The 27,928-nt window shown below is 40.0% G+C and overlaps 1 protein-coding gene across 8 annotated transcripts; it reads left to right on the plus strand.

Annotated features, from left to right (window-relative positions):
- The first annotated feature begins 4,082 nt into the window (after positions 1–4,082).
- Positions 4,083–27,668, plus strand: ZNF248 (zinc finger protein 248). Of its 8 annotated transcripts, XM_046027208.1 has the most exons (7): positions 4,083–4,184; positions 4,916–4,987; positions 5,704–5,805; positions 5,906–5,947; positions 15,312–15,438; positions 15,751–15,846; positions 20,590–27,668. In XM_046027208.1, exons 4-7 carry the CDS (start codon positions 5,933–5,935, stop codon positions 22,101–22,103), a joined length of 1,752 nt encoding a protein of 583 aa, XP_045883164.1. In that variant the 5' UTR covers positions 4,083–4,184; positions 4,916–4,987; positions 5,704–5,805; positions 5,906–5,932; the 3' UTR covers positions 22,104–27,668. The 8 variants fall into 8 exon arrangements, with proteins under 8 accessions (XP_045883164.1, XP_045883169.1, XP_045883166.1 ...); XM_046027213.1 differs by lacking the exon at positions 15,312–15,438; XM_046027209.1 differs by lacking the exon at positions 4,083–4,184 and having other exon boundaries at positions 4,192–4,987.
- The last annotated feature ends 260 nt before the right edge of the window (positions 27,669–27,928 follow it).

The following is a 27,928-nucleotide window of genomic DNA, read 5'->3' on the forward strand; positions in this document are numbered from 1 at the left end:
AAAAAGACAAAAGATGTGACATGTTACTGAAGATTCATGGCTAGCACATAAGCATACGAAAAATATGTACAACATTAGTTCATAAGGAAATGCAATTTAAACTGCCCATAAGGCCTTTACACCCCTAGTAGAATAGAAAGACAAACAAATGCTAGAAATACAAAATACCACTGTGGATTTGAGAAACAAGAACTCATTCATGGGGACACCTGGGTGGCTCAATTGGTCAAACACCTGCCTTTGGCTCAGGTAGGGATCTCAGAGTCCTGGGCTTGAACCCCATGTCAGGCTCCCTGGTTAGCAGGGAGTCTGCTTCTCCCTCTGCCTCCCCACTATTCAGGCTCATGTGCACGCTCTCTCAAATAAATAAATAAAATCTTTAAAAAATAAACATCTCTTATTCATTACTGGTATGAATGCAAAATAATACAAACATTTTGGAAAACAGTTTTATAATTTCTTATAAATTTAAACATGTACTTACCACACAACCTAGTGATCCTACTCCTGTGTATTTACCTAAGTAAATTGAAAACTAAGTCAACACAAAAGCCTTAACACAAATGTTTGTTTTTTTCTCTTTTTAAAGATTTACTTATTTGAGAGAGTGAATGAGTGAGCGCAAACAGGGGAGAGGCAAAGGTAGAGGGAGGAGCAGGCTCCATGTGGGACTCGATCCCAGGACCCTGGCATCAGGACCTGAGCTGAAGGTAAACACTTAACTGACTGATAATCCAGGCGCCCAACACAAATGTTTATAGTATCTATTAATAATCACCGTAACATGTAAAAACTCAAATATCCTTCAATAGGTGAATAAAATGTGGGACATCTATAAGTGGAATACTATTCATTAATTTTAAAAAAGGAATAAATTAATGCCTCACACTACCATAGGAAAAATCTTTTATTTTTTAATTTTTATTTATTTATTTTTAAAGATTTCATTTATTTATTTGACAGACAGAGATCACAAGTAGGCAGAGAGGCAGGCAGAGAGAGAGGGGAGGAAGCAGGTTCCCCACGGAGCAGAAAGCCCGACGTGGGGCTTGATCCCAGGACCCTGGGATCATGACCTGAGCCAAAGGCAGAGGCTTTAACCCACTGAGCCACCCAGGCGCCCCTACCATTGGAAAAATCTTAAGTGACTTTTGCTTAAGTGAAAGAAGCCAAACCTAAAAACCGCATTTTGTATCAATCTATTTTGACATTTTTGAAAAGGTTAAATTATAGGAGAGAGAACAAATCAGTGGATGCGGTTAAGGGAGGAAGAAGGGGTTGAGTAAGAACACGTCACCCAAGGGGAATTTTTATAATAATAGGATTGTTGTGCATGGTACAGGGTGATGCATTCCTGGAAACTCAGAGCTGTACAGCACCAAGACAGAATGTAACTCAATTTAAATAAAGAAAAAAATCAAATAGTGTACAGATATAAAGCAGACTGTGACAAGTGACTCTGTTTTACAAATGTATCATGTAACCTGAATTTTAAAAATGGGGGGAAAGGAGCTGACCTAAATGATTCCGTAAAACTACATTTTGACTGGATACATTAAGACTGAAAACAAAAAGAACTGTACATAAACACTCCGGCTGGTAAATTCTCACAGGGGTTAGCAATTCTGAAACTACTTTACATGTACACAAGGTCAAAAAGAATACATATGTTGTCAATAATGGTAACCAGATATCTCAGTGTATGGATGAAGTTAAAAATAAGCAAGGGGTGGGTGGGAAGGCTAGAATGAATCCTGAGTTAGACTAAAAGATATCAATATTAGCCCATTAATTTTCAAATAGGTAGTCATGTGCATGTAACACATCTGTATACAGATGTATACAGATCAATATAGAAATATGGATACTGTGAGGCAGATGACTAGCATGGATTGGTATACATACAACTATTTCTTAGATATGTAGGCAGACAACATCTAGAAAGTTTCACCCAGTACCAATCAGCACACCTAGAGCTCAGATCTTGGTTTCTCCAATAAAAGGAAGTAGGGCTCCTTGGAAAAATGTCTGATTCCAGGGCTTGGACACAGAAAATACAAGGAGCCTGGAGCACCTTGTGTGTCAAAAGTAAGGAAGTCCTTTAGAAACTATGATAAGGATTTGTTAAAAGGACCTAAAAGCTAACCTTTGATAGCTCTCAATGCCCAAGCTGGGACAATTTGAGCAACATAATAATATCATGGATGAAATGAAAAGAGTGGAGAGAAAGGAGCTGATTTGAGAAAAGGACCAACAACATGAATGAGTCTTTTTTTTTTTAAACACAAATGAGTCTTAAATGAATTTTTCTAAGTAAAAAAAGCCAAACTCAGGAGATACATATTATATAATGCAGTTGACATTCTGAAAAGGGTAAAATTGTAAAACATAAAACAGATCAAAGGGTTGGGTGGAAAAGGCAGGGTTGAGTAACAACCCTGGAGAATGAATTAGATTATCCATGAGCCCGTACTGACATAAATAAATGATGGAATAAATAAATGAGGAAAATGAAAATCTTCCCTTTACAGAAGAATCCCAATAAACATATAAATAAAACAAAAATCTCCTTTTAGAACACCACAGTAGGGCGCCTGGGTGGCTCAGTGGGTTAAAGCCTCTGCCTTCGGCTCAGGTCATAATCCCGGGGTCCTGGAATCGAGTCCTGCATCTGGCTCTCTGCTCAGCCAGGAGCCTGCTTCCTGCTTCTCTGTCTCTCTCTGCCTGCCTCTCTGCCTACTTGTGATCTCTATCTGTCAAATAAACAAATAAAATCTTTAAAAAAAAAACACAAAACACCACAGTAAAAGTGGTTGCAGGCAAGACCCAACAATGAAAGCAAAAATTAGTGGCCAAAACTCTAAATATAAACAGGATACTTGGGTAGCCTCAGAGAGTTTCTCCTCAAATTTTCTAACACACCTGGTGGTTTTAAAATATGACCATAAATTCGAAATGGAGCAAATTTCCTCTGTCCCTGGGTGTGCACTGGACTTAGTCAATCCACTCTTAAGTGTAGACTGCATATGGAAAAATCCTAAATATATAGTGCAGAAACCCGCTGATACCACCTTAACCAAGTACTAAAGATTAGTATGACAAATCATGTTGCTATCACGTGTCACCTGATACATAAGTAGGGCACATCCTTCCAAGGTATTCTTCCTAAAAATATATATCTCAGTCCAATAAGGAGAAATCATTAGACAAACGTAAATTCAGAGGCACTCTTCACAATACCTGACCACTATTATTCAGTCATGTGGATGCCATGAAAGACAAGGAAAGACCAAAAAACTTACAGGTTGGAACAGACATGATAATTAAATGTATTGTGGTATCTGGACAGAATCCTGGATCAGTAAAAGGGCATTCGTGGAAAAATTGACGGAGTCTGAATAAACTCTGTAATTTCGTTAATACAATTGCACCCGAATTGCTTTCTCGGTTTTGATAAAGGTACCATGGCTCTGTGAAATGTTAACATTGGGGAAAGTTGTGTGGAGTGTATATGGGAGGTTGCAGATGAGAGCGTGCTTTCAAGTTTGGTATACGAACAGTTTTTTACACATGAACGGTTTTTAGTATTAATACCGAATTGCTAGCTTGTTGCTTTTCTCATTCGAGAATAACCATGCTGGTCCCAGATAGATAGCAGATACACAGATGAAATCCAAACACAGCTTTCCTTCTCTCGGCTTGCGTCTAAAATTTGATGCATAGGTTGAAGGACAAGGACAAAAGCCTGGCTCCAGGCAGTAGGAGTGAGTATCTCAGTAATCTCTCAACTCAGCCAAGTCGGCAGAAACTCTCCAGCTGGTTTCTCAAGAAATGTGCAGGGTGTACACCGGGGAAGGGAATCTTGAGAGAGGTACTGAATAATTTATGTGCCAGATATACATCCTAAACACCTCTAATCTTCACTAAACCCCTGCTAGCTCGGTACGACTAGCTTACTTTTTAAGACTCAGGGGTGAGACATCCCTCCTAAGGGTAGAGGCTCTTTCCCAGCATAAGCTGCCAGGAGCGGAGTTCCAGCTCCTCGCCACCGCCACGCCGCGCCGCTCCCTCCCTCTGCGCATGTGCATCCCCGCCTTCTCCTCCCGGCTCGTCCTTCCCCGGCCTCCAGCCCCTCGTGGGAAACCTTCCCTGGCTTCCGGGTCCACGCGGCGAGGGAGCTGCGGGTGAGCCCCGGGGGATGGGGGCGAGGGCCGAGGGGGCCCTGCGCGGCCTGGGGGCCCGGCGGGGGCAGGGATGCCCGGTTGTGGGTCGGAGCCCCGCGGGCACCGGAGGGACCCCAGGCGTCTGCGCCGCCTGCAGAGTTGAAGAGACGGCGAGCGGGGGCGTCTCTGCCTGAGAGACCAGGGTCCTGAGTGGGAACGTGGGCTCTCGGGTTCGCAAGGCCCGCAGGTGTCCAGCTGCAGCGATAAGCTGGCTGCGCCGTCTTGCGGCCGCGGGTGGGGAGTGCGCATGCGTGACGTGTGCGCCGAGCCCACGGGGAGGGGGTGGGGCTGCGGGTAGGCGTGAGTGCGCGTGCGCGACGTGCGCGCGCGCTTGGCGTTGTGACGTGTATGTGTGCGTCTTAAGTGCGCCGGGCTTCCTAGGAGGGGCGCGGTTGTAGGAGTACCCGGCCGGGTGTCTGATGTGAATGAGTTGTTCTGGCTGGATAGTCGACGTGATTATTCTGAGCACTCACATTTTGTTAACTGCTATTGTATTTATTGTGTATGTAATAACGTGCGGCTGGAGCTTTGGCAATTCTCTAGGGCCTGCATTGCTCAGTTAACGCATTTGTGCAATGGAAGAGGGAAGAGGCTGGACTAGCTAGCCACCAAGGCCCTTTCCTGGCTCTAATATTCCCCAGGTCCCCAGTTATTACTTATTATGTATTCATTTGTTATTTGTTATGTATAAGCATGACAGTATCCTGAAGCCATCGAAGGCTGTGTGACGGTGGAAGGTCTGGGACAAATTTAAGAAGAGCGAGGTGAGCTGGAGCTGAGAGGGGTGGGCACGCAGGCTACACAGGAAATGTCACCTCTTTGGAGAGTTTGTGAGGGCCTGGTCGGGAATGAAAGGCTCACCAGCCATAGCGAAGGGAATTCTGTCATCACCCCTCCTGAACATCCCTACTCCCCTCATTTTCCATTCCCCATTTGCCATTGTTGATGGCATCTAGAAAGATGCTGAGGTTCCTGCTCTCCTGGCCTTATAGACGTACAGGATGGTAGTGCAGGCAAGAAGTTATCTGTTTTGACCTTATTTGAAAAATGAAAAAAAAAAAGATTTTGAGTCTGAGAAGGTGACCGACCAAGATCATGCAGTTTGTTAGTGGCAGAACCATGGTTAAAAGTCAGGTCTGCAAATTCCCAGGCCATGGTTCATTTTATCACTGTTAATGAAGTCAAAGATAGTTTCTTCTTAAAAGACCTTTTGAAAGTTGTAAGAAACAAACATTAAACATTTATTTTTTTTTAATCTTGCCTTAAACACCCCCATCTCTTTTTTCCAGAGGTTTCTTGGATTTTCTGATCTCAGGGGATTAATAGTGTTAACAGGAAAACAGATAAACAATGTGGCTTGAGATTTTTAATTTTTAATTTTTCCCACATCAGTTCTGAAAAATCCATAGTGTTTCCTCCTTTAGGTTACTGTTAAATGTTAAACTCATCTTCTCATGTTTTTAATTTTTCTGTGTCACAGAACCTAAATTGGTAATAAATCAATAAGAAACAAATGTTTACATTCACTCAGTGAAAAGTATCATGTCTAAGCTCAACATATATCGGAGCCACACATGGACACGTAAGTATCTTGTATGTGGAGCTGTGTAGGCAGGTAAATCCAGGAACTGCAAAGCAGGCCAAGTCTCTTCTAACTTTCTTCTTCCTTCCTTCTTCCTCAGCTCTCCCTCCTTCACTAAGAGCAGAAAATGAACAGATCCCAGGTGAGCTTTTTATTTCCACTTTGTTTTAAAATTTGAAAGGATTCATATTTTTAAAACGAAAAAATAGAGGGGAGCCTGGGTGGCTCAGTGGGTTAAAGCCTCTATCTTCAGCTCAGGTCATGATCCCAGGGTCCTGGGATCAAGCCCCGCATTGGGCTCTCTGCTCAGCAGGGAGCTGCTTCCTCCTCTCTCTCTCTCTGCCTGCCTCTCTCTGCCTACTTGTGATCTCTCTCTGTCAAATAAATAAATTAAATCTTTAAAAAAATGAAAAAATAGAAATAGGCAAGAATTACTTGAAGGGAAGTATATCAAGCAAATTCAAAGAACAGTTGGTAGAATGAGATGCAGGACTCCTAATTTTACAGAGTTGTGCAAGTTGTACAACTTACTCTGATTTTTCTAATTACAACACTGAAATTGCCTATAATCATTTCTGATAGACACAGCATCATGCTAGAGGTGTATGGATGTTTTTCAGGGGACTGAACAATGAGGTTTGAGTAGACAGCTCTCTCATGGTCCTGCTTGATCCAGGAATATGACTTTGAAGATCTGGTGGAATGGAGGGACCACGGTCCTCCAGATAACTCTCCCTAAGTGTTTGTGTCAGCTTGTTCATATCTCTAGCTTGAGTAGCCGACTGTTCTGGCTTTGGTTTCTGCATTTCTCATTCACATTTCAACTTCATGAATGCATTCTTGTTTCTTTGCCCACCACCACTCACCTGAATCAGTTCTGGAAAAGGCTACCAAATTGTAGTCAAATCCAGTTTTTGACTTTGTCTTGCTTGACCATCGTGCAGCATAATCCTCCGTCTCTGTTGTCTCTGACACCTCCCTGCTAGCTCTCCTTTCTTAACTCTGATACATCCCCTTACAGTTCCTCACAAAGTTGTCTTTCCCTTTTGCCCCAGACGTCAACTCTCCTTGGGTTTATTGCTCAACCATCCTTGGCTCACTGCTTTTTTCAGTCTGTGTTTTTTCTTGACTGGTCTTCTCTTTCTCTCTCTCTAATAAAATACTTTTGAATTAGTAATAACATGGTTAAAAGGTTAAGTGATGTTCCCTCTAGGAAGGGTGACATTTTTCCTCTCAACTGAGACACTTCCACTGAGAATGAAAGAGGTTCTATAAAGTTATGATGGGACAACTGGCTATACTGGGACAGTCCCAGACAAACTGGAGTTATGGTCATCCTGCCGTAGATAATTGTCTGTCTTGTTTGTCCTACCAGTGGTGCTTTTTCCTGTTAAAAGATATTCTGGTATGCCCCCTACTTTTATTTAGAAAAGGGAATCCATCATCTTTAGGGCATTCTGAACTTAGATGCAGCAGTACATCACTAGCATCCTATTAAAATGCAGATGTTGATTTAATGGATCTGGTGGGGGCCCTGGGTTTTGCATTTCTAAAAAGCTCCCGGGGAAGCTGACTCTTTTGCCCAGGGAACCACACTTTGAGTAACGAGTCTATACATGATCTTCTGTTCTTTCTTTGCTTTTTTGTCACTTTTTAAAAGCCCATCCCAGACATCTTTCTCCAAACAGAACATGGGTGTTGCTTTCTTTGTTATAACTGTGTAGTAATTCAAGCATGGACGTTCCATAGTTAACTGGTTATTATTAGTTACAAACCATTTCAAACCTTTTGCTGTTACAAACCATGTTCTAATGAATGACCTTGTACATATAGGTTTTTTTCTATCCGATAAATTCCTACAAGTGCGCTGCCAGGTCAAAGGGTGAATATAATTGATAACTCAATCATTCGGGATTATGGTATCATTTTGTATACTCCCATCGACACCACGTGAGTGCTTGTTTGTCCACAGCTTCTCCCATAGAACATGTGGTTCAACTTCTGGAATTTTGGCAGTAGGTAGATAAACATGGTATTTTATGAAGTTTATATCTGCAATTTTCTTAACTATGAGTGAGGTTAGGTATTTTTTCATTTATCTGAAAGATGTATTTAGGTTTCTGTGAACCCTCTGTTCATATCTTTTGCCCATTTTGCTCTTAGGTTTGTGGCTTTTTTTTTCCTTCTTCTTTTTCAGTGTCTAGCTCTTTATATATTAGGGATACTAGTGCTTGTCCATTTTAGGGGTTGCAAACTATTATTTTATGGGATGTGATTTGTCTTTTCATAGTTGACCTTGATGTTTTCTCCCCCATGCAGGTATTTTGTTTCAGAATACCACGTTTCTTCAGGCTCCCCTTGGCTGTGACAATTTCTCAGACTTCCCTTGTTTTTGATAACCTTGACAGTTTTGAGGAGTACAGTTAGGTGTTTGTAGAATGTCCCTCAATTGGGAATTGTCCGCTTTTTCATGATTAGACTGAGGTTATGGGTTTCTTGGAGGAAGACCACAGAGATAAAATGTCATTTGGTCTTATCATATCAAGGGTAAGTGCTCTGGACATGACTTATTACTTTGTTTTCTCTGTCTTCATACTATACTCCTTGGAAGGAAGTGGGCAATTACACTATACCACTTACACTATACCTGCTTCCTTTTGGAGTATCTACATAATTATGTACATAAATTATCAGGAATTCTGCATAGGAGATTTTTCTGTTCTCTCCTATTTACTAATCCATTTATTTATTTATATAAGCATGAATTCATGGCTAGTTATTTTATATTTTGGTTATAGTACAGTGATACCTTGTTCCTTTTGTTGCTCAAATTGTTCCAGGTTGGCTGAGTTTGTTGAGTGTCCGACTCTTGATTTCGGCTCAGGTCATGATCTCAGGGTCCTGAGATCCAGCCCCACGTTGGGCTCTTTGCTGAGTGTGGGGCCTGCTTGAAATTCGCTCTCTCTCCCTGTGCTCCTCCCTGCTGCTTATGCTTGCTCTCCCTCTCCTACTCTCTCAAAAATAAGTAAATAAATTTTTTAAAAATCACGTTCTGTTGGTTCCTGTGTCTTTTGACATACCCTGTTATTGTTTGAATACTTCTTCCTTACTCTGTGGTGGTAGATTTTCCAGGTTCATCTTATGTCTTTCCTGCTCTAGAATTAGCCATTTTTCCCCTAAGTGGTTCTGGTTCTTTTCATTGGAACATAGTATGAGAAACCAAGATTGGGGGACTAGGTGTGTCTGTTGTGACTGTTAAGTCATTGCTCAAAGACCCTCTCAGCTAACTGAACAAGGAAATATGTGTATAGTCACTCATGTATATATATGTGTCTATAAATATTTTAGTATGTAACCATCTGTATCTATATTAAGCTAAGTATTCACACTGTTGTCTCCTGTTGTAATCATTACCAGATGGAACATTCTAACCTTCTCTCCTTGCTTTTCTATAATCTGCGCTAACAATGAGAATCCAGCTAACATCTGAATTTCATTTATTTGAAAGTTCAATTCCAGAATACACATACATGATTTCAGAGTTGTTAACCCATGGATACGTGATTCTCCCAGTTTGGGACCATTTGAATTAAGGTGCTAGAAGTATTCACGTGTAGGTTTTAAAACATAAGTTTTCAAAACAGGGTGTGAAATTGCTGGGTCGGTTATGTATGTACATATGTATGTTTAGCTTCGCAAGAAATTGCCAAACTATTTTTACAAAGGTGCTGTATCAGTTTGTGTTCCTACCAACTATTAATCAGAATCTTGTTGTTCTGATTCTGGACCTGAAATTGGTATTATCATTATTTTGGATGTCACCATTCCAATAACTGTGTCATGTTGTCTGCATATTCCCACTGAGGTGATGTTGAGCATCTATCTGTTCATGTATTTATTTGCTATCTTTATATCTTTGGTGAAATGTTCATTCAGATCTTTTGCATGTTTTTCACTTGGGTCATTTGTTTTCTTATTATTGAAGCTTTAAGAGCTCTTTTGTGTTTTTATGACACAAAGCCTTTATTAGATATATGTATTCAAATATTTTCTCCCTGTCTGTGTCTTATCCTTTCATTTTCTTAAAAATGTCTTTCACAGAGCAGAAGACTTTATTTTTACTAATATCCAACCCATGTTTTTCCCTATGGAATATGCTTTTTCTGTTGATCTAAAAACTCATCACCAGATCCAGGGTCATAGAGATTTTTCTCCTGTATTCTTTATTCTTGCATTTTTACATTTAGATCTCTGATTCATTTTTAGTTAACACTTGTGTAAGGTCTGTGTCTAGTTTCATTTCTTTTGCACGAGTGTCCAGTTGTTCGATCACCATTTGTTGAAAGACTATCTTTTCTCCTTTTATTCCCTTTGTGCCTTTGTCAAAAAATATTTGACTTTATTTTGGTAGATCTATTCCTGGTCCTTCTAATCTGTTCTCTTGATCTGTGTGTCTCTTTCAGCACTAACACACTGTCTTGGTTACTAGTAGCTGTAGAGTAAGTCTCAAGACCAGGCAATGTGAATTCTCATTTTTCTTCCACATTGTGTTGGCTATTCTATTTTCTTTAACTTTTAAAAAAGATTTTATTTACTTATTTGTCAGAGAGAGAGCACAAGCAGGAGACGTGGCAGGCAGAGAGGGCAGAGCGAGAAGCAGACTCCCCACTGAGCAAGGAGCCTGATGCAGGACTTCATCCCAGACTCTGGGATCATGATCTGAGCTGAAGGCAAATGCTCAACCACCTGAGCCACCCAGGTGTCCAGTGTGTTGGCTGTTCTAGATCTTTTGCCTTTTTACGTAAACTTCAGAAACTTCTTGTCAATATCTACAAAATAACTGGGGGTGGGGGTTATTTGGATTTCATTGAATTCATAGATTAAGTTGGAAAGAATTGATGTCTTAGCCATATTGAATCTTCCTACTGATGAATACGAACTATCTCTCCATTTTTTTTTTAAGATTTTATTTATTTATTTGACAGAGAAATCCCAAGCAGGCAGAGAGGCAGGCAGAGAGAGAGGAGGAAGCAGGCTCCCTGCAGAGCAGAGAGCCCCATGTGGGGCTCGATCCCAGGACCCTGAGATCATGACCTGAGCCGAAGGCAGAGGCTTTAACCCACTGAGCCACCCAGGCGCCCCTAAGATTTTATTTATTTATTTGAGAGAGAGACAGCGAGAGAGAGCATGAGCCAGGAGAAGGTGAGAGGGAGAAGCAGACTCCCCGCGGAGTCGGGAGCCCGATGCAGGACTTGATCCCAGGACTCCGGGATCATGACCTGAGCCGAAGGCAGTCGCCCAACCGACTGAGCCACCCAGGCGCCCAAGTTTTATATTTTGGATATCAAATCCTTAACTTATATATCATTTGCAAATATCTTCTCCCATTAGTAGGTTGTCTTTTTGTTTTTTGATGGTTACCTTTGTTATGTAGAAGGAAGCTTCTTGTTTTGGTTTAGTCCCAATAGTTTGATTTTGTTTTTGTTTCCCTTGTCTTTGGAGACATATCTAGAAAGAAGTTGCTATGGCTGATGTAAAGGTAGTTACTACCTGTGTTCTTTTCTAGGATTTTTATGGTTTCAGTTCTCAGATTTAGGTCTTTAATCCATTTTGAGTTTTTATTTTTTGCCTGTGGTATAAGAAGGTGGTCCAGTTTCATTCTTTTGCATGTAGCTGTCCAGTTTTCCAGAGGCCATTTGTTGAAGAGACTGTCTTTTTCCCGTTGGATATTCTTGCTTCCTTTGTTGAAGATTAGCTGACCAAATTGTGGGTTTGTTTCTGGTCTCTTTGTTCTGTTCTATTTTGAATAGCTAGAGCAATCTTAGGAAAGAAAAATAAAGCTGGATTTGTTTCACAAATTGATCACAATCCCAGATTTCCAGATATACTACAAAGCTATAGTAGTCAAAACAGTATGGTACTGGCACAAAAGTAGACACAGAGACCAGCGAAACAGGATAAAAAGCCAGTCACTTATGTTTTATTTCTGGTTTGGGGTTGGTTTAGTTTGGTTTGGTTTTGGTCATACTGCACAAGCTAGGACATCTCATACAGAGTTGAATAGGAGTAATGAGATAAGAAATCCTTGCCCTACTCCTGCCCTTAGGGGAAAGGTGTCCAGTGTCTTAACATTAAATATGATGTTAGCTGTAAGTTTTTTGTAGATGGTCTTTATCAAGCTGAGAAAGTTCCCCCTATTTCTAGTTTGCTGAGAACTTTTATCATGAATGGCTAGTAGATTTTGTCAAATGCTTTTTCTTTATCAGTTGATTTGATCATGTAATTTTTCTTCTTTGGCTAATTGCTGTGCTGGATTGTATTGATTGATTCTTTTTTTTTTTTTTTTTTTAAACATTGACCCAGCCTTCCATTCCTGAAGTAAATTCTACTTGGTTATTGTTTATAATTCATTTTATATGTTGTCAGATTTGATTTGCCAATACTTGAGGATTTTTATGTCTATGCTAATAGATATATTGGTCTTTAGTTTCTCATGTCTTTATCTAGTTTTGTTATCAGGGTAATAATGTTGGCCTTATAATACAAGTTTGGAAGTGTTATTTACTGGAGGAGATTGTAGAGAATTGGTATTTTTTTCCTTAAATGTTTAGTAGAATTCACTAGTGACACCGTTTGAGCTTGGTATTTTCTATTTTGGGGGTGATTTGATTAGTAATCAGTTTTTTTTTTTTTTAAATGTCTTTTTTTTTTTTAAGATTTTATTTATTTATTTGACAGCGAGAGAGAGAGAGAGAGAGAGAGATCACAAGTAGGCAGAGAGGCAGGCAGAGAGAGAGAGAGGGAAGCAGGCTCCCTGCTGAGCAGAGAGCCCAATGCGGGACTCGATCCCAGGACCCTGAGATCATGACCTGAGCTGAAGGCAGCGGCTTAACCCACTGAGCCACCCAGGCGCCCTAGTAATCAGTTTTTGTTTTTTTTTTTAACAGATATAGATCTGTTCAGGTTATCTATTTCTCCTTGTATGAATTATTAGCTGTGTCTTTTGAGGAATTTGTCCATTTCGTCTAAGTTAATTTTTCAGGAATAGAATTGTTTGTTCTTTTATTATTAATATCCTTAGGATCAGTGTCATTGGCCTATCATTTCTGAGATTCAAAATTTGTTTCTTTTCTCTTTTTTCTTGGTTAGGTTTTATGGAAGTTTATTAATTTATTGACCTTTTCAAAGAAGCAGCTGTTGGTTTCATTGTTTTTTTTTTCCCCCCATGTTTTCAATTTCATTGATTTATTCTAGTGTTTCCTTTATATTTGCTTGCTTTTGGCTTAATTTGCTTTTCTTCTGTAGGGTACTAAGATGGAATAGGTTACTGATTTAAAGTTTTCTTTTCTATTATATATACACTTGTTATAGATTTCCCTTTATGTACTGCTTTCAATTCATCCCACAAATTTTGCTAAGTCGTATTTTTATTTTTATTTCATGTACAGTATTTAAAAATTTCTTTTGAGACCTATTTGAACTACAGGTTACTTATAAGTGTGTTGCTTAATTTTCAAGTGTTCAAGGGATTTTCCAACTATCTCTTGTTTATTGATTTCTATTTAATTCCATTGTATTCAGAGAACGTATTTTGTATGATAGGTGTTGTTTTAAATGTATTAAGGTGTGTTTTGTGGCCAAGACTATGGTTTATCATGGTGAATGTTACATCTGAGCTAGAATAGAATGATAAAATGTGTGTTTTATTGCTTTGGATGGAGTATTCTCTGTCAGTTAGATCATGTTGATGGATAGTGTGCTTCAGGACATCTGTATACTTACTGATTTTCTGCCTCCTTCATCTCTCAGTATTGACAGAGGGGTGTTGAAGTCTCCCAACTATGATTATAAATTTGTGTATTTCTCCTTCCAGTTCTGTTGGTTTGGGGGTATGTATTTTGGTACTCTTTAGTTAGATGCATACATATTTTGATACTTTTGTTAGATTTATATGTTTCCTCAAATAGGATTTTGAACCCATTTAATAAGTTCTTTTTTTTTTTTTAATTTATTTATTTGACAGAGAGAATGTACAGGTAGGTAGAGCAGCAAGCAGAGGGAGAGGGAGAAGCAGACTTCCCACTGACAGGGAGCCCCATGTGGCACCCCATCCTAGGACCCTGGGATCATGACCTAAGCTGAAGGCAGACTCTTAACGACTGAGCCACCCAAGCATCCCCACTTAGTGATTTTTTTTAAAAGATTTTATTTATTTATTTGACAGACCGAGATCACAAGTAGGCAGAGAGGCAGGCAGAGAGAGAGGGGGACAGGCTCCCCACTGAGCAGAGAGTCCAATGCGGGGCTTAATCCCAGTACCCTGGGATCACAACCTGAGCTGAAGGCAGAGGCTTTAACCCACTGAGCCACCCAGGCGCCCCCCGACTTAATGAGTTCTTAATTTCAGTGTTGTATTTCTCAGCTCTAGAATCCCCATTTTATCTATGTACTTCCATGTATGTGTATGTGTCTATATACACATTTATCAGAGGTCCCCAAGACCATCCCCAGGCTCAGTGACTTATTAGGGTGACTCAGCAGGTGGTTCTACTTATGGCTATGACTTATTAAAGTAAAAGGAAAAAAGCAGAATCAACAAGGGGAAAAGGCACATGGAGCATAGTTGAGAGGAAGCCAGGAGCAAACCTAAGAGTCTTCTTCCAAATCTAGTGATGAGACTGACAACAAATGTGAATTGTCTACCAGCGAAACTCACTAGACACTCAATGCTCAGAGTTTTTGCTAGGAGATGATCACATTGGTACTCTCTGCTTGAAACAGAAACTTCTGGACGTAGAAGGAATGCATGTGTGCAGCATAACCCATATTGCTTACATAAATAGTTGGCACAGTGAATCATTCTTATTGGGGAATTTAAGTTCCCAGATGCCAGCCAAGGGACACCCTCATAGCAACAGACCTTTGAAAGGATAGCAGTCTCAGGCCTGCTGTAGTAATTCTTTTCTGCCCAGTACATATACCATACATCCATTGAACTTCTCCCATTTATTTTGTTCATATTTTCCTCTGTTTTATTGAATATACTAATCATAATCCATTTTGAAGTTCTTGTTTATTATTTCCAGTATCTGGGTCCCCTTTTGGTCTGCTTTGTCTGTTTTATTGTCTATTTTTTTCTATCATATAAATGATAATATTAAAGATCTAACTTTTTCTTGGTCTGCTTTTGTTCCCAGTCTCCTGTGTGAATACTACTAGCTCCTGCAGTGTATAATTTAATAAATGTTAATGATAATAAGCACTTTGAGAACAGGAACAGTGTGTGTTTTCATCAGTAGTATTTGCAGCAGGGGGAACAGTTCTAGGACTTTAGTAGCAACTCAGTTTGTATGAGGTACTTCTTTTATCCTACATAGTAAATAGCACAAAAGAAGGCATCCTATGTGTCAATTTTTAGCAAACTTTAAAGAGAATAGCTCTTTTCAATTTCATCCATGTCATATAGTTCTGATGGCTTCATATAGAAAAGGAATATACTATTACAGGAACAAGTGTCATTCAAAGATGTATGTGTGGACTTCACTCAGGAAGAGTGGTATCTCCTGGATCCTGCTCAGAAGATACTATACAGAGATGTGATTCTAGAAAATTACAGCCATTTTGTCTCAGTTGGTAAGATTTTTTTTTTTCCTTTGGTAAGACTTTTTTTTTTCCTTGTGACTACCAGTAGCATGCATTTCTGGTTGTTGAAACATATGAACTGCCTGTGGAATTTTGATTGACACTTGAGATTCAGGACCCTGAGATGACCAGTCTCTCTGGCCTCCGTAAAGAATGCTGTGTTCGTAACCTCCTCAGGGCTTGCTTCATTTGTGTATCTCGCTTGGGCAGCTCCTGAGGCTGTACCTTTCTTCCCCATCATTTTTTCAGAGTCCCTGAAGCCAGGCTATTCAGCTACCATCTTGTATTATTTTTTCTCCACAGGATATTGCATTACTAAGCCAGAAGTGGTCTTCAAGATAGAGCAAGGAGAAGAGCCCTGGATATTAGAGGCAGGATTCCCAAGCCACTGCCACCAAGGTGAGTTAGTGAGTTCACAGGCAGATGGAAGACCAGGGAATGAGATCTTGGGCTATTGGTTTAGGGTTTATCACTTTTACAGTATTCTTCAGAAATTTCTTTTTTAAATTTTAGACCTTTAAAAAAGGTGACAAAGGACAGATGGCCCACATCCCTCCATTACCTTAATCACATTCCTCCACATGTCACTTTCCCTCATAAATGCTTTCCTTTGTTCTTTCATATTTTAGAGTGATTTACTAATACCTGTAATGCAAACTCAGTTGGCTGCATCTTAGGTAATTTTTCTTGGTTAGTTTATCTTTGAAAATTGTTAACTTTCCCTCTATTCTCTTTGGACACCTTTTGTTACTGGCTATGTTTTCATGCTGTACTTGAGATACTATTCATTTAACAAATACGTGTTGGGCACTCACTAGGATCCAGTTGTGTTTTTAGGTAATTAAAAGATTAACATCCCTTTTATCATGGAGTATGTATTATAGTAAGGGACAAGAAACATGTTTGTGTGTGTGAAGTGTATGTATGTGAATGTGTTCAGACAGTATTTGTGGTGGTAAAACCATGGAGAGAGTTAAAGCAGTGGAGAGGGGGTGGAGAATGGCGGCATGTACTAATGGGTAAGGAATTCAGAGAAAACCTGTTTCATGAGGTCCACAGGAGGGGTGAGACCCTATTAGAGTGCTGGGAGCTGTTCCAGGAAGGTGCCAAACTTCTCAGCTGTGTTCTTAGAATGTTTGAAGAATAACAAGGGGGCATTGTGGCTGGAGGTGAGTATGTGTTAGGGAGAGTGTTAGGAGGTGATGTCAATAAGAAGTAGCATGGACCATGGTAGTTTTTTTTTTTTAAAGATTTTATTTATTTATTGGACAGACAGAGACCACAAGTAGGCAGAGAGGTAGAGAGAGAGGGAGAAGCAGGCTCCCTGCTGAGCAGAGAGCCTGATGTGGGGCTCGATCCCATGACCCTGAGATCATGACCTGAGCTGAAGGCAGAGGCTTAACCCACTGAGCCACCCAGGCGCCCCATGGTAATTTTATTTTGAGTGATATGAGAAAGACTTTTAATTTTTTTTTTTTTGAGTAAATGTAAGTTAGATTAAATCATCAGATCTGACTTAACAGTTTATGCAGTAAATACAGTCTGGTGGTTAGGTGGTGCTTAGGCACAAGTGAGGAAGGAATACCACTGAGACTATTACATATGCCAGAGGAGAGAGGATAATGACTTAGGTGATGTTGGAAGTGCTGAGGAGTGGAAGGTTTGTACATATATCTTGAGGATGAAGCCAATAAGATTTGCTGTTGGATTGATAGTGTGGAAGAGAGACAGGAGTCCAGCGTGAATCAACTGATTTGTCTCAAGCAATTGGATAAATCAGGGTGCCATTTATTGGGAGGAAATTAATTATAGGGGAGTTAAGACATACCCAAACTTGGACACAAGACGCTGGGAGAGAACTGCTAGAACCCAGTCTGTGTGTTGAATAAGATGTTGGTTCTGTGCGAGTGTGGTGCATGTGGCGAGGCCAGAGCAGGAAGAGCCCTGTGAGAGGCGTCAGCGGTGGTTGGTGGTAAAGGCCTGAGGCTGGGTGAGAGCTTCTAGATCAGAGGTTGGTGGGCTTTTTATGTAAAGACAATAGGACATGTTTAGGGTTTGGTGAGTCACATGTGGCCTGCCTGGCTGCTGCTGTTGCTGCTCCTCCCACCCCCTCTTCCTGGTTCTCCTTTTCCTTCTTCCTCCTCACTCCTCCCTACTGCCTCTTCTTTCATTTCCCTCTAAAAATGTAAAAAACATTCCTAGATTAAGGACCCTTGCTCAATAGTTATAGTTTGCAGGCTCCTTTTCTAGAGAGTGGTTTTGCACCTGAGAGCAGTGGTCCTAGAACAATTCCACTTCTGCAGGGTGTGAAAATCCATGAAATCTCATCAGGAGAGGAGCTTAAGGAGGAACCCTCTGAGCCAGGTGAAAACCTGAGAGCCTGGTTTCCCAGGAATCCAATAAGGAACACGCTAGTGTCCTATTACTACCTTAAATGGCAGCTCTGGGGTCAGCGCATTAAACCCGTTATCCCCTATTACTAGTGTCCTCATACTCCTGGGGTGGTTTGCCTTTCAAAACCAGCTTCCGCATCTCTTTGTTTTCTCATTTTTTCACCGATCTCACACACCGAGAACTGTGTGTTCTCTCATTCCTGGCTGGATCTAATCCCTAAATGATTTTTATTTTCTTACCTGAAGCATCTGCTTTATCTTTCACTAGCCTGGCAAAGTTGCTACTTATTAAGAAATGAAATTAAAATTAAAGTCTCCTTTCATTAACTGTTAAAATGTGGTCCTCCTATTCTACCTGTCTCTTTCTAGCTGCTCTCTAGAATTTACACTAAACCCCATACTGTCTTAGATCTTAAATTTCACATATAAATACTTTCTCTTCTACTGCAACTTTCATTCATGTTTACTTTGCTTTTCAGATACTTAATATTGTATGTGTAAAGTGTTTAAACATTGCATTGTACATAGTAATGGCTTATTTCACCTATTTTGAGTTAGAGCTCACTTTTTTCCCCCTGTAACTTAAATAACCCATATTCTGTGACCCTAAACCACTAGTGGCTACATCCTCAAAACTGAGAACTAATCATATTGCTCTTGCTTAGGGTTTCTTTCTTTAATGAGATTTTATTTTCCCACAGAGAAGGCCCTTTCTTTTCCCAGTTCTGATAATTTACTAATTACTTTTTTGATGAATTGTGCAGCTAAGTTTGGAAGAGATCATTCTTTCTCATCCATTCATAAAGCATTCTGAAGTACTTTTCCAAAATACGCATTCCCATTTTGTCCTTGTATATTACCACTCATCACATACAGGTTGGAAATAATTCATATGCACATTGCGTTTATGAATCATTCATGTTGTGTCTCTTTGGTGAGGTCAGAGGAAGCAGGATTTTGGTAACACCTGCCAAGAGCTAGACTGTGGTCTTGACAAAGGGTAGAGCATTGAGCAAGGAACTTAGTCTTACATTATGGTGAATTTTACAGGCAGTAAAGTTCTTTTAAAGATAGTGAAGGCTGAAAGTGGGAGGGATGTTGCAGTGTTTGTTGGCATTCATTCTTTTATTATTATTTTTGTGGTTTGTTGTCAGTCAAAGAAAGCAGCATTTCCTGAAAGATGTCCAGGTTCCAGAAAGAGCAAGGGCTGGAGTGCAACTTGAATTGTTTCTCAGGGAGTGGCCCAGCTGTAGGATTCACCTGCTGTGAATCCAGTTGGTGGAAAGTTTGTTTTGTTTTGATTTGTTTTGGGGGGAGTAATAATTATTACTGTCTGGCCCTTGGAGCAGTGGGCTCCGGACTGCCATAGAAGTTTTTTCACAAATGATTAACATTATTGCATTGTGTGGCAACACAGACAAGAATTTTTATGATAAAGTTTACCAAAGGTGTTAGAATCATAGAGAAATATGATCCTTACAGGTTTCACAAGTAGGTAAAAGATACAGATGAGGCTAGATAGAAAAACAGAAAACCTTGGTGTAAAAGATAAACTTGGGTATAAAAGCAGCCTTAAAGATCAACATTGTCTGAGACATGAAATGGTTCTGGGGTAAGCAAGCCAGCAGATTGAAGTGAATCAACGTATGACTTGATGGTGAGGACAGATTCATAAGCAGCTGTGAGAAAACAAAGTGAACTCGGTCCTTTGGCAGAGATAGCCTGCCCCACATCTATTTTTGTATTTCCTTTTGGATATTTGTGCTGTTGTGAATCACAGCTAGATAGAGAATGAGAGTCTGGGGTAAGGCAGTGTTCCTTAAAAAATGAGGAAGTAGGTGCTGTGAGAAAATTATGTTAAAGCTGATATATCAAATGAAGGGAAAGACAGGACTGGCAACATGCATATTAGTGAGAATCTACCACAGTAGTCAGGATGTGAGAGGATAAGGATGGGAGCCATGAGCTGTCTCTAAATTCTTCCTCTACTTTGTTTCTCAAACAGTCTATTTGTAGTGTATTTTTTATTGGTATAGTGTATTTTTATTGTTGAACTCTCCAACTCTGTGAGTTTCCTGCTTCCTAAGAGTACACCTCTCAGAAAATACCCAATCCTTGCTTACTATGTCTCGATTTTATTTCACTTTCTCCAGCCTGCTTTTTAAAAAAATAATTATTTCTTATAAAATAAGTTAAAAGAAAAACTAGATGCTGGGCTATAGGACTTCTTGGTTGAACCCAAGGAAGTTTGGTGTTGGTGCTCAGAGAAGAAGCATGTGCTCCAGCAGGAATCCTACCCCAGGAATCTGTACATGAGGGGATTAGGATGGAACTGTTCTCTCTCCACCAAACATAGTTCATCTTCTGAAGGCCATCCCACTAGTCTTTACCATCACTTTATTCAGTGTTCAATGTCTCTGTCTGGCTCACCCATTCTCTGAGTTTCCCTGAACCAGCCACTTCCAGCAACTGTGCTTTGAATTTTCACCCTTTTCTGTCCAGTTTTGAAGGTTTTATATTTAAAATGTTAAGTTCCCTTGCCAGTTTCCAGTCCCTGTTTCCACAGCAGCTTGTATTTACTTTCCACTGAGACCAGCAGGATAAAGAAACGTATGCTTGGATTTAGTTCACACCAGGAAACTGAGCTTAAAACAAAGGAATCGACTATATGAAAGGGTGTTTGTGGGAGTTCAGTCTCATTAGAAGTGTACTACGATTAATAAGATGTGGTTATTTTTCTCATTTCTAGAAGACTGGAAAGTTGATGACCTGATAGAGAGCAGCCAGGACAATGAAGATGAACATTTTTGGCAGCTGGATTTCACCACCAACAAAACATTAAATATAGATAGTTACGATAGAGTAAGAAAAGCTTTCAATCTGGGTACAGATTCTGTTCCTTCAAGAAATTTTCCATATAAGATATGTGACTCATGTGAAATGAGTTTGAAAAATATTTCAGGCTTAATTATTAGTAGAAAGAACCATTCTGGAAAGAAGCCTGATGAGTTTAATGTATATGAGAAATTGCTCCTTGATATTAAGCATGAGAAAACTCCTCCTGGAGGGAAATCTTATAGATATAATCATAAGGGATATAATCATAAAAGGAATGTGCTCAATCATAGCCACAATCTCAGCCAGCCAATTTTTGACCAGCCTTCTGAGTATAATGAAAATGGACAAGCCTTCCCTGAGGGAGCGGCCTTTTTCACAAACAAGAAAATACAGATAGGAGAGACACTCTGTAAATATAATGCATGTGGAAGAACCTTCATCCACAGTTTAGAGCTCAGTTTATCTCAGAGAACTCATTTGGAGATGGAGCCATATGAATGCAATATTTGTGGGAAGTCCTTCTATACAGATTTAAGACTGGGACATCAGAGAACTCTTACAGGACAGACTCCTTATGAATACAGTGAATATGGGCAAACCTTCTGTGATAACTCAACTTTCATTATCCATCAAGGAGCCTATGCAAGAAAGATTCCTCATGAATATAAAGTAGGTCCTAAAACCTGGGAAAAGTCAACCCTCTTTAAACATCAGATAGTACACATGGGCAAAAAACCTTATGAGCACAATGAAAATGGAAATAACTTCAACAAGAAGTCACATATCACCCAACTTCGAAGAGGTCATTCAGGAGAAAAAACCTTTGAATGTGGTGAATGTGGGAAGACATTCTGGGAGAAGTCAAACCTCACTCAACATCAAAGAACACACACAGGAGAGAAGCCCTATGAATGTACCGAGTGTGGGAAATCCTTTTGTCAGAAACCACACCTTACCAACCATCAGCGAACACATACAGGAGAAAAACCGTATGAATGTAAGCAATGTGGAAAAACGTTCTGTGTGAAGTCAAACCTCACAGAACATCAGAGAACACACACAGGGGAGAAACCATATGAATGTAATACATGTGGGAAATCCTTCTGCCACAGGTCAGCCCTAACTGTCCATCAGAGAACACACACAGGAGAGAAACCCTTCATGTGTAGTGAATGTGGGAAGTCCTTCTGTGTGAAGTCAAACCTCATTGTACATCAAAGAACTCACACAGGGGAGAAACCCTATAAATGTAACGAGTGTGGGAAAACCTTCTGTGAAAAATCAGCTCTCACTAAACATCAGAGAACTCACACAGGGGAGAAGCCCTATGAGTGTGATGGATGTGGGAAAACCTTCAGTCAGAGGTCAGTACTCACAAAACATCAGAGAATTCACACAAGGGTGAAAGCTCTTTCAGCATCCTGATGTCCAGAAGCCTTCACCTGCTCTTTCAAGTTATTACACCATTTAAAAAAAATGAGACGAAGCCCAAAGAATGCCTCACATTACTAGAAAGCAATGTCTTACCCTACTTCAAATAATTAATACTAGCATAAAACCATACTGATATTTCAAATATGTGAAAGCTCTAAAGAAAAACAAACTTTTCATCAGAAAATTTATATTGAGGGGAAATTTCTTCACTTAAGGAATGTGGTAGAACTCTTTGTCTAGAATTTATGTTGTGTCATATTCCAGATGTGATACCAAATTTTATTGTAAATATAGTGGATGGTATTCATTCATACCCATATTCAAGTGGAACCGGAAGTTTAAAAAAAGTTGAATCACAACATTAAACAATTATGAAGAGTCCCTGATGTTTGCAGGCCTGATGTGGGTATAGTAATATAGCAGAAATTAGATGTATGCTTGATTTGCATATTAGAGTCCAACATACTTATGAAGAGAAAATGTCTTTTAATTAAAGAACTATTATGGTCTATATTAGTATCTTCCACACTAAATACCACCAGTGTCTTTATAGATTGCCATAATTATATATGTATATATATATATGTATATGTAAATATATTTATACACACATACTCACACATATGTAGTGGTGTGTTAAGAGTAAGCTCACACTGGCTTGCAACTGCCAATGGTTAAATTTTCAGGAATTTTGTGAGCCAGTACTTTGTCATTATTTAAAAATTAAATTATATTAAAAACAAAGGTAATAAATTCTCAGCACTCATCAATTCCTAATTATTTTATAACAATTTGTTCTTTGTTCTTTAGGTCACTTTTATTACTGAGTCATATGGTAAAAATACCATCTAATGTGCTACTGCACATCTCTTCCCACCTCTGCACTCAGTGTTGTCCTGTGGGTAGCTTGCTGTAGTGGGAGTATTTACACCCTGGAAATTGGCAAACTGTACAAACCGGGGTTCTTATTTTCTCAGAGAACCTGTTGTCAAATACTTAACCAGCACACCACTGTGTATATATGAAAACACATCTGAACAATTTGAAGTACAGGCTACGTACGCCCCTCTCCCATATCCTGACATAAATAAATGGCTATGGCCATTATTAGTGAACTGCCTCTTCAGTAAAGAACCCCAAATTTGTTTTTGTGAGGTTTTTAAACTACCTCTGCATCAGTCTTAATTGTAAATACTACCTGAGTCTCTTTATAGTTTGGCCAGTATATGTTATTTTACGACAACATCACCAACCTTCCGTCTGACGTTGCCGACAAATAAGAATTAGTATGGCCATTGTTAACTGATCTACTACTACTTCCCAAAGAAGCCAAAGGTTTTTCAGTTGCCTCTGGGTCAGTCTATGATGTTGTAAGTACTGTTAGTAACAGTGGGATTTACATGAATTTTGCAAAGGTTAACATCATTTATGAACAGGAACACTCACTGCACTCCACAAATAAAAAGTAGTGGTATGTACTGGAATGCCACTTTCCTACTCTTGGTATTTCATTATTGTATCTATTTAGGCATGATCTGTTGTATGTGACCCAGGAACTATGTATTTGTATTTAAAATACTAGGGTGTCATGCACTGTCCCTGCCTCCTTTGTCCTACTGTTTTCCCACATCTCCCTGGAACACACTGATCAGCAGTTCCAAGAGACACTGCCCACCCATCACCCTGCTGCTTATTTGCTGGGCTCTCTTTTGTTTCTCTTTCCATTCTTCCCCCATATGATTTAGGAGTAAATCCAGATTTATCTGAGTTAATCATAGAGATGCTGTTCTAATGATTTTGTTGAGATGTTTGGAAAATATTCTGCGGTACTTCTGGGAGAGATCTCAGTGATAAACTATTGTGACATGAGATGACAAAAGGAGAGATTGTCTCTCTTATGCCGACTTTTTCATGTTTGCATATCATACCAAATTATAGCTTGTGGCCCTGAAGGGCAATATCCTGAAGATACCAGCAGACAAAATGGGAAAAGCCTGACTCAGAGGAGACTCCCGTCGTTGAGCTGCACAACTCCATCTGGACCTGTTCTCGGCTAGGACTTTCTATTACTGTGGTAATAATGATTGCTTTATTTATCCTTAGGGCTGTCTATTATTTCAGCTGAAGGCATTCCAGCTGGTACAGACAAGTACTTCTTTCTAAATGTTCATGTTCCATATAGTGATTTCGGGGAAGAATGATTTCTTTTGACAAGTTAATACAAGAATAGCTATTTGTATCAGCCCCGCTTCTAATGAAAAACCGAATTCTACCCCAACCAAGAGGATTGTGATGGTAGATGTATTACAGTGGTGTGGGCCAGAAACAAGGGATACTGAAGCACCTAGAGACTAGCATCACCCAGAAACTGTGAGCATTCTAGGTCATAAAGGGGCAAAGATGGATGGAAACTAGTGTCACCAGAGCCCAATAAGAGCTGCTCTCATGGAGGAGAGACCACCTCCTGGAAGATACTGTCCCTACAAGAATCGTGGCACGTGGGGCACCTGGGTGGCTCAGTGGGTTAAAGCCTCTGCCTTTGGCTCGGGTCATGATCCCAGGGTCCTGGGATCGAGCCCCACATAGGGTGCTCTGCTCAGCGGGGAGCCTGCTTCCCCCCCCCCCCCGCCTGCCTCTGCCTACTCGTGATCTCTGTCTGTCAAATAAATAAATAAATCTTAAAAAAAAAAAAAAGAATCGTGGCACCGAATTGCTGGTGCCTCCCTTTGGAGAACGCAACCAGATGCAATTTGCAGGTTAGCCCAGGTAGGCACAGAGAAGGTGGAGAGGAGGTCTATGTGGAGCCAGTGGATAATAAGCAGCACTGTTGTTTTTTTTTTAAATTTTTGTAAATTCCTATGTAAAGTCCCAGTATTAGAAATAAACATTCTACTAGTTGAAAGTTAAGTATTTCTACTTCATTGTGCTTTTGTGTCGTCGTAAGTAAATTCCTTTTGGAACTGAGCACTGTGCCAGGTATGTCTTTGTTAACATGCGTGAAACAGACATTATGTTAAATGACATTATTCATATATATCCCTCTGTGGTGTTTCCTGTTACACGTGTTGTGAGATAAGCAGCTCTGTATTCTTCCAAATAAATAGCCAGTAGTCCCTGCATCGTTTGATTAATTTACCCTTTTCCTTGTCCATCCGATAGGGCATTTTTAGCATGTACTTAAATATTATGTGTAGTGGCTGTAGCTTTTCATCCGCTCGAGGCAACTTTTCTGCATTCTTCCGGTAAGATATAGACCATCCTTGTGAAGACAAGAGTTGACATTTTATCCCAGATGATACCATCTCTTCCTGGACCCTCATTTGTATTGATCCAGGAATGGCCATTTGTTACAAAATAGGCAATTGAGAACTTACCCTAGAATTTTTTTTACAAGTCACCATGACCAGATAGTTTGTGTCCTTATTGCTGTGAGAAGTCCTATCAAGAAAATATGTCTGCAAGGGAGAAGATGATAGGGATAAGTGCTGTAAAGTAAAACGAAAATAGGAAAAGTTGTCAGCAGTTTGCTTCTACATAGCATGGAGATGGAACGACCTTACTGGGAAGGCTACGGTGGAGGGAGTGAACCATTTGGTTATCTGGAGAGTGGGCATGCACACGCGTGCGTGCGCGCGTGTGTGTAATACATGTACATGCATAACCAACAGTTTTACGTACCTATGATTTTGTTTCCTGAAACAACACCGTAATAACCTGTAAAATACTTTGATGTTTTATTTTGTATTGTACCACATTCTGTTACAAGAAATGCTTGTTCCCATTTACTAAACTGATTTCACAGCCCATGAATGGGTCATCTCCCAGAACTTAAAAACCAGTGCTCAAAGTGCAAAATCAGAAAAGGAATGGCTGGGTCATAGGTATGGCTTTCTGAAATGACTAAGTGATATACGTTCCCAGTGCCTAGATAGTGTTTCCTGGTAACCCCCTTGAACCTAGCTTTGGGAATTGGGCCCATTTTTATGTGGAACGTGTCTCCCCTTGCCTGGTGTGCCCTGTCACTTCACATCCGCCTGTACTTGGCAAGGAAAGGTAGAGCTGTAGCCTCTGGAAGGGTTCAACCCCTGGGTATCCTAGACGCCCTCAACCAACCTACTTGTTGCCCCCAGTAGGGAACTGCAGTTGTAGCTGACCTTGCCCTACCCCTTCGACCTCCGTGTTTCTGTGGATGGCTTAGCCTGTTCTGATTCCTGTTATTTCCACGGAACCTTCATGGGCCACTGAGCGACGGGACACTACGTAATCTCCATCTCCTTCCTCTTTCCCACCTGCCCCTCCTTTCAGACTCTGCACATCCCCAGGCTTCTCTTTCAGACAATGAGGAACTGATATCTGCTCTTAAACATCACTTTTCAAGAGCAAGGTCCTGTCAGATACTTAGCGAGTTGGAAAAGTGATGCTTGCTATCTTGCTTGCTCCACCGTATCTGGAGTCCATAGTTTGGGATGGTTGATCCTCCCTGGTTCTGTTTCCTTATATACAAAGTGGGAATAGTTATCCCCATCTGAAAGAGCAGGCCTTCGTTTCAGCTTACTTGCTGTGACACACAGACCAAAAATTCTTGTCTAACCACCACCATCCTCCTCCCCGCCCCCGCCAAAGAAGTTCATTCACATCCTGAGAGGACAGCAGGGGAGTTTAGAACTACTTGAACTCCGGGCCCTAGTAAAAGCATGTCCTGCGCTGTGGGGTGTCCAGCCACATTCTTTAAATTAGAAAAGGAACTTGGAGAAGCATGGCAACTGTGACTAGTGTCCAGGAGCTAGTGGGACTTCCTTAGCCTTCTAGGACTGGGTGCTCCCGTGCTTTTGGTCCATACCAGCTGCGCAGGTTGGGAGAAGGGCGCATAAATATTCTTCGGAATGTAACAGAGGAATCGTCTTCCGTCCCGTCTCTCAGTTGCCTCTTCTAAAATAACTGTTGGTTTTTAGTTTAGCATGTATCCTAGGTCTTTTCCCATGCATTTTAATCCATATTTGTTTACCTACAGAGAAGTTATAATAGACCAGACGCTTAAGGGCATTTGACTTAAGCAAATCAGTAATACTATCAGAATATTAAAATTCTATATTACAATCAAAAGTATCCATGCCATTTCCAAATAATATGTTGTTGCCTGGAATTAGACAACTTTAAAGCCATTGTGCCCAGTGCTTTGCAAGCTGTGTTTGTAATTGCTACTGAAGAGAAATAAACGATGTAATTTTTAATAGCCTTTGGATGAACAACTATTATTGTTTATGCTTTTTGGAGTTTTCTCTTTCCAGATGATTTATGATTTGTGTAGATATTCTACATTACTATAGTTTGAAACATTGAAAAATTCCTATAAAATGTATCCAAAAGTTTTTAAACTGCTAATGTTAGTGGTTATGATGAAAAACACACACCTGAACCTTAGTAACTTTAGAGGTGTAGATACTATAGAAGGCTGTGAAAAACTTTTACCTATGAAACAGCATGCTGTTAATTTGGTAGGTAAGGATGAGAAAATAATAATGCTTAGAAAATATAAATAAAATGACTTTAATATTACACAGGAATCATAGCCTTATTTCTCTGAATTGTGTTTTTCAATTTTACTTCTATGGGAAAATTAATGAAATAATAATACTGCTCCCTATTGTTCTCCATATGTGGGTTATAGTTTTGTCTCTGGCATTTGGTATGGCTTCTTCTGTTTCCGTGTTCTTTTTGGAAATACACAACCGTGCCCAGAGTATTAGGATAACTATATACTGTAAACTCCCACTTTTCGCTTCACAATATGTGATTAACATTTTGTCTTTGTTCTG

The sequence above is a fragment of the Meles meles genome, chromosome 13, assembly GCF_922984935.1.
Source record: "Meles meles chromosome 13, mMelMel3.1 paternal haplotype, whole genome shotgun sequence".
NCBI lineage: Eukaryota > Metazoa > Chordata > Mammalia > Carnivora > Mustelidae > Meles > Meles meles.